General features: G+C 47.2%; 2 protein-coding genes across 2 annotated transcripts; both read right to left on the bottom strand.

The window, feature by feature from the left end:
- Window positions 1-243: 243 nt before the first annotated feature.
- On the bottom strand, window positions 244-7,100 carry phf19 (PHD finger protein 19). The gene is made up of 14 exons (XM_058070895.1): window positions 6,954-7,100; window positions 6,348-6,518; window positions 6,178-6,259; window positions 6,014-6,118; window positions 4,984-5,075; window positions 4,765-4,913; window positions 4,585-4,680; window positions 4,330-4,519; window positions 4,193-4,260; window positions 3,981-4,127; window positions 3,830-3,890; window positions 3,034-3,119; window positions 2,754-2,837; window positions 244-1,329 (listed from the first exon to the last, which is right to left on the bottom strand). Exons 2-14 carry the CDS (start codon window positions 6,516-6,518, stop codon window positions 1,014-1,016), a joined length of 1,647 nt encoding a protein of 548 aa, XP_057926878.1. The 5' UTR covers window positions 6,954-7,100; the 3' UTR covers window positions 244-1,013.
- Window positions 7,101-8,312: 1,212 nt separating this feature from the next.
- On the bottom strand, window positions 8,313-12,152 carry LOC131128714 (fibrinogen C domain-containing protein 1-like). Its single transcript, XM_058071820.1, has 8 exons — window positions 11,253-12,152; window positions 10,785-10,897; window positions 10,178-10,544; window positions 10,002-10,107; window positions 9,803-9,939; window positions 9,125-9,221; window positions 8,840-9,019; window positions 8,313-8,764 (listed from the first exon to the last, which is right to left on the bottom strand). Exons 1-8 carry the CDS (start codon window positions 11,364-11,366, stop codon window positions 8,502-8,504), a joined length of 1,377 nt encoding a protein of 458 aa, XP_057927803.1. The 5' UTR covers window positions 11,367-12,152; the 3' UTR covers window positions 8,313-8,501.
- Window positions 12,153-13,737: the final 1,585 nt, after the last annotated feature.

Below are 13,737 nucleotides of genomic sequence, written 5' to 3'. Positions count from 1 at the left end.
GAGCCTTTCTCTGGTACAAGACCCTTGAGCCCCACAATATCATATGGACACACATCTACCGACTGGAGCCTTCATCAGCCATCATCAGTCTTTGCACAGATATCCATGGGACACACGCTACCTGGCCACAACATACACACACACAACACCCGCTCTACATGTGTACAAGTACCACAACATACCTGCTCTACATGTGTACATGTACCACAACATACACATACATGTCTACATGTGTGGACAGAGGGTGAGGTGAAGCAGATGTCATGTTTGTGTTCACTGTCCCATACATCTGATGTCAGATCAAAGACGTGACCCATAACTGGAGCCAACCTGACGGCTGGTAGCTGGCAGCTACCGTAGGATGCTAACTCATGACCTCACATCTCTCAGCTGGTTGAATAAATGGACGTCTTAAGGATTTCCCTGTGATTGTGCATATTTCTTTGAATCTTTATTCTTATCGTGACGTGACAAGATGCAGTAGATGGAAATAAGGAGGATGAGGGGCGGGGAGAGAATAGACCACCAAAGGTTAGCCTAACCGGAACCCTACAAGACAGGCAGGCATGCAGGTGGATCACAAGCACCATGCCTGGATTGGCCTGCTGCGGTCTTTGTAGCTTCATTTTCTACTCCTATTCATGACACGGGAACAGATGACGTGTCCCACGGGTGGTCCAGGTGGTGATAGGCATTGGGGCCTCTGATGAGCAGTCCAGTGGGCCCTGCACATCAAAGGCGTGCACTGGATGGGTTAACATGAGACTCGTCTGAACCCTCTCATGCCTTCTCTCCCCCCTCTTTGCGTCACACTGAGCCGGGCTGCACTGGCCCCACCCCGTGGGCACGACCCAGGCACAGCCCACCTCCCGTACCTCCCACGCCTATGCCGTGCCAACAGCTCTATTTGAAGATGGAGCCCATTGAAAGAGCACACGTGCTGTGCATGTGTGAAAAGAAAGACTTGCCATGGACTTTGTTGTGCTTCTAAGAAATAAATAAAAGCCCAGCTTCTAGTAAGGTGCTGTCCCCTCCCACTGCAGCAGGTACTGGACCGCCCCCTCAGCGGTGATGCGGCGGGCCATCACCTGATACCGCTCACCACTGATCAGTCGGCACGAGGCACTGAAATATGAGGAGATGGAGGACTGTAGATGGGAGGAGTCAGGAGGGTCTGACAGGAAGGGGGAGGAGTCAACAGAATATTGGGAGTCGTCCCTGGTTCCAGAAGGCTCTTCCTCTCCAAGATCCCGCCCTGCCTCATTGTGATTGGTCCACTGGTTAGCGGCACAGCTTGGCAACTTCCTCTTCCTGCTGCCCGCCTTTGGCCTGGGCACACAGAGTTGAAAGGTCAGGGTGGATGAGCTGCTCGGACCACATCATAAAGCCTCCACGTGGTGCCGTGTTAGGAAGTGATGACGACTACTTGCATTTGTATACAAAACCATGCAGCAATTATTTGTGTGGATATTAACACCAATCTTTCCCCCTTGGCGGAGGGTTCCTCTCCACTTTCCAGATGTAACCTTGGCAGAAAAAGGGATGTCGTCTATCATCTACTGGTGCCTGCTTGCTAAGCCCTTTGAGGATCCTTTATGATTAAGGGTTGTATAAATAAGATTGACTTGACTGACATATTGAAGGAAAAAATGCTTTGCAATGACAATGTTCCATTCTTCTTCTTCATAACCAAAAGGGCTTGGAATATCTTCGTACATGAGCAGGTAATAATAAATAATAATAATAATTAGATGCATGCAGAGTGAGGTCTCACAGGCATCACGAGGATCTGCTCATTGGCATCTAGGGTGTGGTCTCCTAGACATTGTGTAGAGATGCTAGCAGCATTTGGGGCCAGGGCACTAAATGTTCCCTTTCCATCATATACTGGATCATACACAGATATCATCATCATCCTCATCACACACAAACAATATGATTGCTATGATCAAGACAAACACTACTTTAAAAGACTATACCATAAAATGCATACACACCCTTGATGAAATGAATATGAAGATGTGAATGACATGACACTATAGTTGGGTAGAACACGTCAGTTAGCTTCACCAATCATCATCAATGTGAAAACAGTGCCATCCTGTGGTGGAAAGTATGAAGTGCACATATTACTTTGCTTCATACCATCTGTGGGCCAACAGTGCCATCTTGCGGTGGAAAGTAACCATCATTGGCCATAGTCTAGTATCCATGCTTCCAATTAGGCCTCATGTGGTCAAACTCCATCCATCCATCCATCTTCTATGGCGCGTGTCCTCACTAGAGTCACGGGTATGCTGCAGCCTATCCCAGCTGACTTGGGGTGAGGTTATTCCCAGGCTTCCATGGGATACATGAAATAGTGCGGTGGGCCACATCATGGGTTGAACTTTTTCTAAATGATGCGAGTGTGGTATAAATGGTTGTTGGTCTATATGTGCCCTGCCATTGGCTGGCCACCAGTCCAGGGTGGACCCCGCCTCTCCCCCGAAAACAGCTGGGATAGGCTCCAGCATGCTCGCGACCCTCAGAGGATAAGCAGTATGGAAAATGAATGAATGAAAATGCAATGAGAAATATGTACGTGTGTGCAAGTGTCATCTACACAAAAACCTAACATCATGTCATCGTCTCCCACACATCCACATCCACATCCACATCCACATCCACATCCGAGAACAGTTTGGGGGAGGTTGGTGCCTTGCTTAAGGACGCATTAACATGTGGCAAAGAGAAGCCAAGAAGACTTGTACCTGGCTGGATGGCAGGAGCTGCTGGTGGTCACGGAACCTGATGTGGAAACATCTGTAGATTCCTGATCAACACTCAACGTCCCACTGAAAGGTGACATTAGCATAGATTATATATACAGTCATTATGAAAGCACTGGGGGTATGAGCATAGATGATATATATATATATATATATAGTCATTATGAAAGCACTGGGGGTGTGAGCATAGATGATATATATATATATATATATATAGTCATTCTGAAAGCACCGTGTGTGTGTGTGCGTGTGTGAGTGAGACCTCCTGAGCTTGGTTAGGTCATCCAGGGTGAAGTCAAAGATGTTGGCCATGTGGTGATGACACGTCCAAGTGCATGTCAGCTCGTTCTGCACACACGTTCAGTCAATGCGTGACATGAGATGAGACATGAGAGCGTTAGGTTAGATTTCAGGCGTTCAAGCTGCTACTGTTTCTCATGTCATCATCAGGCTAGGGTTAGGATTGTCCCTGTTTCTCATGTCATCATCAGGTTAGGGTTAGGATTGTCCCTGTTTCTCATGTCATCATCAGGCTAGGGTTAGGATTATCCCTGTTTCTCATGTCATCATCTCCGCTGCTGCTTCTGGTCTCAGAACATCCTGTGTGCACTCATCATTCGGGCTGTACCATACCCAACACCCAACACCCACTCAAATTCAGGCCGTTATCAGCGATACCTATTAATACACACACTTTGTACACATACCTAACATGAAAGTACATTTACAAAGCCAGTATATTTCCTTTCCTAACAGTATAGAAGACATCCTTTACTGTATTCCAAACAAGTACATAACATTTAGACTCCATTCCGTGTACTAAATATCGATCTTAGCACCTGGACACGGATAGCTGATGGAGTACAGCCTTTCCACTTCTCTTTCCATTCAGTGGGCGTGGCTTATGTAAATACTGGTGCACTCCTTAGTCCCAGTAGTCCCCAAAAGATACATTATAAACTTGATGTTCTATACTGCATGTGTGCATATACGTATAGGATCATATTTATCCCTTATTTAGTTTCTCTTCATCCTGTGAGGGTAAATGATGTTCTTACTTTGGGGATGGCGTCTTCCAACAACCACTTGGACTTCCTCTTCCTCCTCTCTGATGAAGCACTGAAGCACACACACACACACACACACACACAATGAGACCATTGATGTGCAGGAAATGATTAAAGTAGCAACCCTTTGGGATGTTTGTACCTCATCCCGCCAACACCCTTCTTATAGCCCCGCCCCCCTTCATAGTGAGCACGCTCAGGAAACAGTTTGGAGGAGGGTGTGGGGGGAACACGCGTCCTCAGACGAAAGATGCATTTCCTCTTTTTCATCTCCTTTCCGCACAGAAACCTGAGCACGTGCACACACACCATCAGTACACACACAAACACACACACACACACACACTCACGTACTTGCTCTTGTATTTGTTGAGGGCATCCAGCAGGTGCTGCCCCCTGGCTGATGGAGGAGTGTTTGCCAACTGAGGAGGCATCAGACAAGACAATGAAGACATTCCCAACCATTCCAGTTCAGCAGTCACATTGGCTACCTTTCCCAGTTGCAAATGCTCCCAGTTGGAAGACGCAAAGGCCAGGATTTCATCCAGTTCGAAGTACTTCTTCTTGTTGCTAAGCGACAGGTTGTAGAGAACCAGGTGGACCAGGTCCACCCAGCGCAGAGCTAAACGTCGCACGTACTCCGACCCTTTGTTGCAGACGGAACACAGGAAGAAGTAGAACCTGGAGAGGACATACGTGTCATGGCTCAGCCAGTACAGAAGGTCGGCAGGGAGGTGTGAGGTCACCTGTCTCCAAACATCATGCTGTCCTGCAGACATTGGGTGCACGCCTCATGGAACCACTGCTGACACTGGAAACACTGGAGCATCTTCAGACACCACCTACACACACACACACACACAGATTAAACAGTGTGTGTGTGTGTGTGTGTGTGTGTGTGTGTGCTTGCATGGACTTTGTCTTACTCTCCTGGTCCTCCACAGTAGCAGTAACACTGTTGCTGATTGGTCCGATGCTGAGAGTCCCAGTCCAGAGCATCAAGGTCATACGACAGGACCTGCTTCATAGCTACCAGAGCTTTGGCTATGGGCCCTTTCTTCAGAGCACCCCCTTTCTGTGGGGAAGGGTACACGGAATTACACCGTCTGAAAAATATCTCATTCAAGGTGTGTGCGTGTGTGTACCCTGACAGCTAGGGCAAAGACACAACGTCTACAAAACCAGGGGCTCTCGCTGCTGTCCTCTACAGGAGGAACATGGCACTGCTGGTGGAAACCTGCAAACACAGTTGATGTCATCATAGCCGCATGGGTTGTTAAAGGGGACCTATGATGCTTTTTCCACTTTATGACCTACAAATGTCCTTGGAAGGTTGGATTCTGGTGTTAACCATGCCGAGTTTCACATCATGAGCTTTGGCCGTTTGGAAGTGAGATATGAAAGAAACCGTGACGTCACAGGGGGGTGGACGTCCTTATATGGGCATGGCTCTAGGCCAGATAAGCTCCGTCCTCCACCAAGCTCTCCTTCTCTGTTCTTCTCTGCCCCCAAACTTGCTGAAGCCCTACGCCTTTCCAACATTACTTGCTGGTGTGGAAGAGTCAGAAGATCCAGCAGTACCAGGTTACCAGCGTCCTAACTGTCTTTACTTGCTGGAAGTCATGGAGCCCGAGGGCCAGTCCGTGTAGCAGTACTAATAGCCGTTTGCCAGTGGCCCTACCAGGGTTATTTACACACTGGTGGTCCGGCAAAACACATTAGCCGTTAGCCATGCTGTAGAAAAGCTAACCCTAAAATGCTAACGCTACTTAGCATTCAGAGAGGTCAAACCTCTTGAGAAACCTGGGACTCTCCGGTCTGTATTTGGGATTGGGGATCCAACACGTACGGCTGGATGCTAACAGCCCACACGTTAAAAAGATACGTCACTGTTCATCATCAACTCCTGTAAAGTTGGGTTGGCAGCTAGCGGCACGAACCACAAGCGCTTCTAAGCACTCGGGAGTGTGAGCAACCACAGCAGAGTGGGCGTGGCTGGAGGAGGGCAGTGGGCGGAGTGCTGAATAGGTGCAGATGTAGAAAGCTATGTGTGCAGGTTATTGTGTGTAGCTGCTCTACAGGAGTCCACAAGTCAATCCAAAGGGCCCAGAACAGAACTTAATGATAGGTCCCCTTTAAGAAATGATGGGAATAATCTTCTTCATCTCGACTCACCGATGCCACACTTTCCACAAATCAGGATGTGGTTGCTTTGACTGGCAGAGCTTAGACCCGCCTCCTGACACACAGAGCAACGAGGCTCCTCCCCCGGCACGCCAGCTGCAACGCCATTGGTCATGAATGCAGGAAGGCGGGAGGGAAGTTGGAAGGTCTCTCACCATGCTGGATGTCCTTCCACAGGACCCAGAACTTGGAGTTGTCCTCAAACGTGACAAAGCAGCTCTGCCTGGGGAGGCTGACCTGTTGACCAATCAGAACACAGAATCCATTGTTACTGTTGTTCCAGCTGTGGTTGGAGTGCAAGCAGCGTTCCGTTGATGAGCGGTACCCTCAGTATCTTGCCAAGGTAGTAGAGTCCATCTGACCAATGACAGAGAACGAACTGTCCCACACTCAGGCTGTCGTCCTCCACGATGCCACGCCCCCACGGCGCCACCCCGCTCAGCAGAGGCGTGTGAGGCTGGAGAACGCAGGGGCTTTCAAACAGGTCCTCAAACATCTCAGGGAGGAAGACAAACATCACAGCTTTCAAAGTGGAGTACAGTATGTACCTTCCGTGTACAGCACCCCGTCATGGCTACTGTTATTAATATAATAATATATTATAATTAATTCTATAATAACTTAGTTATCCACATGTGCAATTCAATGAAAGCTCATCTTATGACTCATCTTGGATACTGACATGTCTGCGCATGCGCAGTGCCTCATCGCTCGAACGATAGTTTAGTTAACTTGACAGTTAGTTGCTTAGTTCATTAACCAATAAAGCTCAGTCTAAAGTCAGGCCTAATTGTAAGCCAAAGCTGATCTCTGCCGGCTAGCAGTAGCATCACAGATCGATCGGTAGACTTTATTGATCTCCGAGAGAAGTGCGGAATGTCTTTAGATGGCGACAAGAGAGCGTTTCCGTTGGAAGAGAAATGAAAGTTACCTTCAGGGTTGGACGTGGCGCCTTCTTCCTCGTCCTCGAACACTTCCAGGCGGGTTAGCCGGCTCCTCTGGGCGCTCTTCAAACTTCCTCCAGCGCCATTTCTTCCTTTTCCCGCCGAGCCCTCATTTGCATGGGCGGTCATCGCTGACGTCATCACGTCTTCTTCGTCTGCGGCTTCTTCTTCTTCTTATGGCGGATTGCTACCGACATTTTAGGTGCATAGCGTCACCTACTGCACCGCAGGGTGTGTACATCGTTTACAGACTTACAGAAAAGTAAACCTAAAAAAGAAAAACATAAGGAAACACACACAATAAATAAAAGACTACTCTACACCTTGTGTACTAACTCTAACCCTTAAGATGTCCCATTAGTGTCATCATTCATTCCATACAGTGGATAGAGACGGGGGGCAGTTTGGGCAAAAGCCCCACCACAAAGACGAGACCACAAAGACGAGACCACAAAGACGAGAAGAGGCCAAGCAGGCGGTGGTTGAGGAGGACGTCGTACGTCCCATCTTATCGTCAAGGCAGCAACCGCCATCTTTCAGAAGGACAGAACAGGCTTCATAAAGACGGTACCATTTAGAGATCCAAGGTGATGATTGGCTGTTTTCTTTCGCCACAGGTGAGCCTATAGATGAAAGTCATGAAGATGGATGTCACGGTTGTTATGGTTTGCAAACATGTAATTATCATGATGTTTTACAGCTTGAAAGGATCACAGACGGGATGGAAATGAAAGGTAAAAGTGATCAATCAAACTGAAATGTGTTTGCCCAGAAGGACCCGGATGAGACAAGAACATTGAAAGCCAGGTATGTGGCAGAAGGTTCTGGTCGGGTTGCAGGGTGATGATCATGAAAGAAAGATCATTGTGATCATTTGGGTTGATGATGTCATCATCGCTGCAAGTCATAAAGCCGCTGTAAAAAATGTAAAAGAGATGTAGAGAGCTCCATTTCAAACGAGACAAAGACCTTGGAAAACTGACAGATTTCTTGGGTAGGGATTTTGTTCAGAAAAAAGGTGAACTAAAAATGGGTCAGAGAAGATACATCACAAAGATCTTGGAGGCATTTGAAATCATTACCTGTCTTCTTCTTAATTTGCATAATTGCGTTGGCAAAATCTTTACTTCTTCTTCTTCTCTTGGGGGCTTTTCCCTCCAGGGGTCCCACAGCAAAGCCATCTCCTCCATCCTAGCCTGTCTCCTACATCCGTCCATCATGTCCTCCTTCCTACATCCATAGGGTTATTGCTACAGTAAGAAAAACCTCTTCACATACGATAACACGATGCACACAGTGCCCCCCCCCCAAAAAAAAATCGGATGAAATGAAATGGCATCTTGGCAACCATTGTGTTTAATGTGTAAGATAAACACGTAGAAAAGAATGACAAATATACATGCTGTAAATAAGGGAATGAATCGTAATAATCAATATTGGGGATAAGTATGGGGCTAAGTTGGGGCTAATATATATGTATATATATTATATATATATATATACATATGGGGTCAAAGGTCAATGGGGTCGGTTAATCAGAGGTGACTTTTCCGTTTGGGTCGTATCTTCATCTCCGTGAACCTCAGCGAGTACTGCCAGCCCGTCCAACTGGACCACTCCACACCGTCGGCGTAGGAGGCGTGGCCTCCTTTCAGGTACTGGCCGTTGAGGTTGGAAGTATGACAGTTGCGGTACCACCAAGCTCCTTGGTAGTACGTAGCACAGTTGTTCTCTGACTGGTCCTGGTCCCGGTCTTTGGTTGTGAACTTCATCCCAGAATGCTTCAGAAGGGAATCGCCTGGAAGACCCACAGACTCGTCTTTCTTCTTCCTGAACATCTGATGAGACTACCAGGCACCTGCTTCTGGCCTACCTGCAGTCCCCGAGTACTGGTCCACAGTCAGCGGGTACCCATCCTCCTCAGGGTTAACCGAGTCTTGTCCCACAGAGAATTCTGCATAATGAGCGAAGGCTGTGGCGTTGTCAAAGTCAGCCATGTCGATACGCAACTCGTAACCACCCGACCTCGTCAGAGCGTAGATGCTCTGGAGTCCTGAAAACACACACGCGCATCCAGAAAGACCTTGTCAAATCAGGCCCCCAAAGTCATCAACAGTGTGTGTGTGTGTGTGTGTGTGTGTGTGTGTGTGTTTCAGACCTAGCCAGTGCTCCCCTGTAGTTTTACCAAAGCCGTCTCGATACGCATCCCAACCACGGAAGAAATTCACTGACCCGTCTTCTCTTCTCTGGATCACCTACACACACACGCACACACACACACACACACACACACACACACACACGCAAACACACACACACATCAGCCTGCCAACTTCCTAATTGCTGGCTAACTAATCATTATATGATTAGCTTGGTTGTTGTTATTGTTTTTATTATTGGTTTGTTATTATGGTTGTTATTGTATCATTAGCTTTATCACAGCTATAGTACAGTATATATAGTATTTATAGTATAACTATAGTACAAGATGGAGAAGTGGAATGAATGTATACGTTATACGATATGCGATATACAATGTACAACGTACGATATGTGACATAGGACATGCGACATACGATGTATGATATATGAGCTGTAGAAGGAAATGTATATGTACGACATATGAGCTGTAGAAGGAAATGTATATGTAGGACATATGAGCTGTAGAAGGAAATGTATATGTAGGACATATGAGCTGTAGAAGGAAATGTATATGTAGGACATATGAGCTGTAGAAGGAAATGTATATGTAGGACATATGAGCTGTAGAAGGAAATGTATATGTAGGACATATGAGAACGTAAAGCGTGGCCAGAGTTGGTGCAGGTGCTCCTACAGTCCAGCCTCCTCCGTCCGTGGTCATGTCGCAGTAGACCATGAAGCCGTCGGGCCGGTGGACGGGAAAGATGGAATAAACACCATCTTGGGAATTTCCCGCCGCCAAGACGTCGCCGCAGTGTCTGGGTGTGAGAGCTGAGGGAAACCAATCATTGACGAGCTGTTTTTCTTTCATGGAAAAGGGAAACAAATACTACCGTCGTCTCTGCCGAGTCTGCCCTGTGTCTCCCTCTGCAGGCCGTGGAGAGAATCGCTCAGGCTGGACGTTAGCTTCAGCACACCCGAGTGCTGGTCTGACAGGACCTGGACGGGCAGACTGGTTTACACGTCACGTCTTATTATCTTCTCACGGTCCACCAGAGTCCACCTTCACCTGAATGATGCGCTGCTGCTCGCTCTGCAACCTGTCCAGTCGCTGGTCCAGGAGCCCCTGACCTCTTCTCAGCGTCTCGGCCTCGAGTCTCAGGTTATGAGCGTGGCCCGTCACGGCCTTCAGCTCCTCGCTCACCTTGTGGAGCGGCCCCCTCTCCTGCCAGTCGTCCGCAGTGCGGGTCGTCAGCGCTCGTATCAGCGAGCTCTGCAGGGCCTCCCAGCGCTCAAAGTTCTGACTGGAGTCAGGACAGTTGGGATCCAGGAAGATGCTGATTGGTTCCCCGTCTCCGGCACGCGACACCGTCACCAAGGCACCAGAGTCTTTGGCATTGGTTGAAATGACGGCTGAACTGGAGGACGCCCCCTCCCTGTGAGAATACACATCCATAAAGCTCTTCTTTGGTCTTCCTCGATGCTCCTACCTGGCAGCATCCTCACTCTGGCCTCAGTCTGGCCTAAAGGACTTTATCTCCAAGGCCTCCTTCCTGATCCTATCCTATATACTTATTTATATACTTATTTAGTATATACTACTACTACTATCTATACAGTATACAGTGCTGTATGTACTTTTTATTTGTAGAGTATGTGTGTGTATAGTGTAGTACCTGTTGATGAAGGGTAGAGGGTACTGGTAGACATAGAAGATGGTGACGGTTGTTGTGATGACCGTTACCATGGCAACCACAATGCCAGCCCATAGGAAGAAGTTGCAGCATTTCTGAATATAGAAAGTACAAGTAAAGTATTTCTCCACTACCAGTATTAGTCACACGTTTAGCTTGTCCTGTAAATTGGCCTGGAATTAGCGGGGTGACGTTGTCATGGCAACAGACGCTACAGATTACAACAGCTTTGATCTGGAGATTAACACTAATTAACTTTTTGCTCCTGCTTCCTTTTCTTGGTAGCTCCGCGCTCCCAGGTCCAGTTCCAGATCAAGATCCAGCTCCAGGTCCCGGTTCAGGTCCTACTATTTCCAAAGGCTGGACTAAATATGTGGTTCATGAAAATGGATGCGTGTTGGGGATTGCTATGATATGCTGTGATGTGTGTTTATTTGTTGATGCTGTTACCTTATGTTTGTTGCCTCGTTTGCTGTCCAGCTCAGAACTGCTGTTGTTCATTATGGTCCAGCTGTCGTTCAGCATCATCCTGGAACCACACGATACGTCACTACATCCATCCATCCGTCAGTACATCCATCCATCCGTCACAACATCCATCCATCCGTCAGTACATCCATCCATCCGTCGGTACATCCATCCATCCGTCAGTACATCCATCCATCCGTCGGTACATCCATCCATCCATACATCCATCAGTACATACATCCATCCATCAGTACATCCATCAATACATCCATCCATCAATACATCCATCCATCCATCAGTACATCCATCAATCCATACATCCATCAATCCATCCATCAATACATTCATCAATACATCCGTCAATACATCCATGTATCCTCCATCCATCAATCCATCAATCCATCAATCCATCCATCCATCCATCCATCAATCCATCCATCAATCCATCCATCCATCAATCAATCCATCCATCCATCCATCCATTCATCCACCCATCCATCCATCCATCCAATGGATAAATCCAATATGGTCCACTTCCTGTCGTTGCTAACATCTAGCATGTGATGTTACCAATGGAAGTCATTGATAACCAACACGTTACTTCACAAGTCTGCTGTTATTATGGATCCAAATAAATAAAAGCGTGGGGCCAAAGAAGGTTGCAAGCGGCTGCATTTTAGGGAAGAAGGTGAGAAACATGATCCAGTTGAAGAAATAACTCCTAGAAGAACCCCAAAGTACAAGTGGATCATCTCCATCAAGCTCCTTGTTGGTTTCTCCCTTTCATAATTTCTATGGGGCGTATTGCTATTCTTTGTCTTGGTGGAGCATCAGCATGAGATGAGATGATTCTTATGGATTAGATCAAAGAAGGCTGGCTTACAGTCGCACCTTCTGGAGCGGATTAATCACACTAACCCAGGTTCTTCTCGCCGTCCTGAGGCTAAGTGTTCTTGGTGGACTTTCCTGTTTCAAGTTGAAGTTGGAAAAGAAAAGACATGGTTTCCATGGCGACACAGCAGTCATGTTGGAAAATGTTCCTTCCTCTCCCGTCCCAGCGTTGGCATGCTGAAGCATTCCCCAACTCTTCCCAAGTCAGTCAAACACGCTGACGGATCAATGATTCATCAAATATTATTCATCAACTTACCTGGCCGTCTCCCAGCTGGGCACAAAACTACCACCGCTCCGATTGAAAAGTGCTTGTCACATCGTCACGGCAACCGACACGGCGAGAGAGTGAGGGAGAGAGAACGAGAGAGAGAGAGAGAGAGAGAGATAATCTGATCAGGTTGACTTTAGAGTGTCAGATTAGCAACAGCAAGATGTCGCGGTCGACACCTCCTGGCGTTCCCAACCATCATCATCTTTCACAACCAGCACGCCATCTGTCTCCGTGGTCTGGAACCCTACCGTGCTCAGGTGGCCCAAGACGAAGTACGATTTGACTACTTGGCCAAGTCAGCAGTAAATAGTATAAGAAATAATGCAGTATTGACCAAGGGAATAAGTAGGTCAAAGGTCATGCAAGACCAGGTAAACTGACTGACAATGCAGATATGAGCAGGGACAGGCAGACATGGTGGGATGCATGGATGGATGGATGATGGATGGATGGATGGATGGATGGATGGATGGATGATGGATGGATGATGGATGGATGGATGGATGGATGGATGGATGGATGGATGCATGATGGATGGATGGATGCATGATGGATGGATGGATGATGGATGGATGGATGGATGGATGATGGATGGATGGATGGATGGATGGATGGATGGATGATGGATGGATGGATGGATGGTTGGATGGATGGTTGCATGGATGGATGGATGGATGGATGGATGGATGGATGGTTGGATGGATGGATGAATGGATGGGTGGATGGATGGTTGGATGGATGGATGGTTGGGTGGATGGATGGATGGATGGATGATGGATGGATGGATGATGGATGGATGGATGGATCAGCCTTATTGGGTGATGTGGGTTCAGTGTGTGTGTGTGTTGTGCATGTTGTTATGGATTGTGGGAATGTGGTATGGAGAAGCTGAGACTGTGGGGGAGGGGGGGGGGTAGAATGTGTTAAGGTTTTTCCTGCTGGTGCTAAAGGATGTTTCCATTTGGGATGGTTAGGAGCAGCAGAAAGACACAACACCACCAAGGTCTCTCTCACACACACATTTTATGACTATATTTCATATATACATGTTTGTACACATTTACATCCTTTATGACTACATCTATGTACACATTTACATCCTTTATGACTACATCTATGTACACATTTACATCCTTTATGACTACATCTATGTACACATTTACATCCTTTATGACTACGTCTATGTACACATTTACATCCTTTATGACTACGTCTTTGTACACATTTACATCCTTCATGACTATGTTACTAAATGTATGAAATGTGCTGTGCAGCCTTAACTTTGTAACTTTGCTCCCCAAT

The sequence above is a fragment of the Doryrhamphus excisus genome, chromosome 4, assembly GCF_030265055.1.
Source record: "Doryrhamphus excisus isolate RoL2022-K1 chromosome 4, RoL_Dexc_1.0, whole genome shotgun sequence".
NCBI classification, from domain to species: Eukaryota; Metazoa; Chordata; class Actinopteri; order Syngnathiformes; family Syngnathidae; genus Doryrhamphus; species Doryrhamphus excisus.
The sequence above is the reverse complement of the archived record's forward strand: the minus strand, read 5'-3'. Positions and strand labels throughout refer to the sequence as shown.

What these genes read in the sequence shown, in the direction of transcription:
- LOC131128714 (XM_058071820.1), bottom strand. Translation starts at nt 11,366, where the DNA reads ATGGATGGATGTAGTGACGTATCGTGTGGTTCCAGGATGATGCTGAAC. An exon ending in AGCAGCAGCGCATCATTCAG is followed by an intron (nt 10,108 to 10,177) that starts GTGAAGGTGGAC and finishes CTGCCCGTCCAG; the next exon opens with GTCCTGTCAGACCAGCACTC. An exon ending in CGGACGGAGGAGGCTGGACT is followed by an intron (nt 9,222 to 9,802) that starts GTAGGAGCACCT and finishes GTGTGTGTGTAG; the next exon opens with GTGATCCAGAGAAGAGAAGA.
- phf19 (XM_058070895.1), bottom strand. Translation starts at nt 6,518, where the DNA reads ATGTTTGAGGACCTGTTTGAAAGCCCCTGCGTTCTCCAGCCTCACACG. An exon ending in AGCATGATGTTTGGAGACAG is followed by an intron (nt 4,520 to 4,584) that starts GTGACCTCACAC and finishes TGTCCTCTCCAG; the next exon opens with GTTCTACTTCTTCCTGTGTT. An exon ending in CTCAACAAATACAAGAGCAA is followed by an intron (nt 4,128 to 4,192) that starts GTACGTGAGTGT and finishes GCACGTGCTCAG; the next exon opens with GTTTCTGTGCGGAAAGGAGA.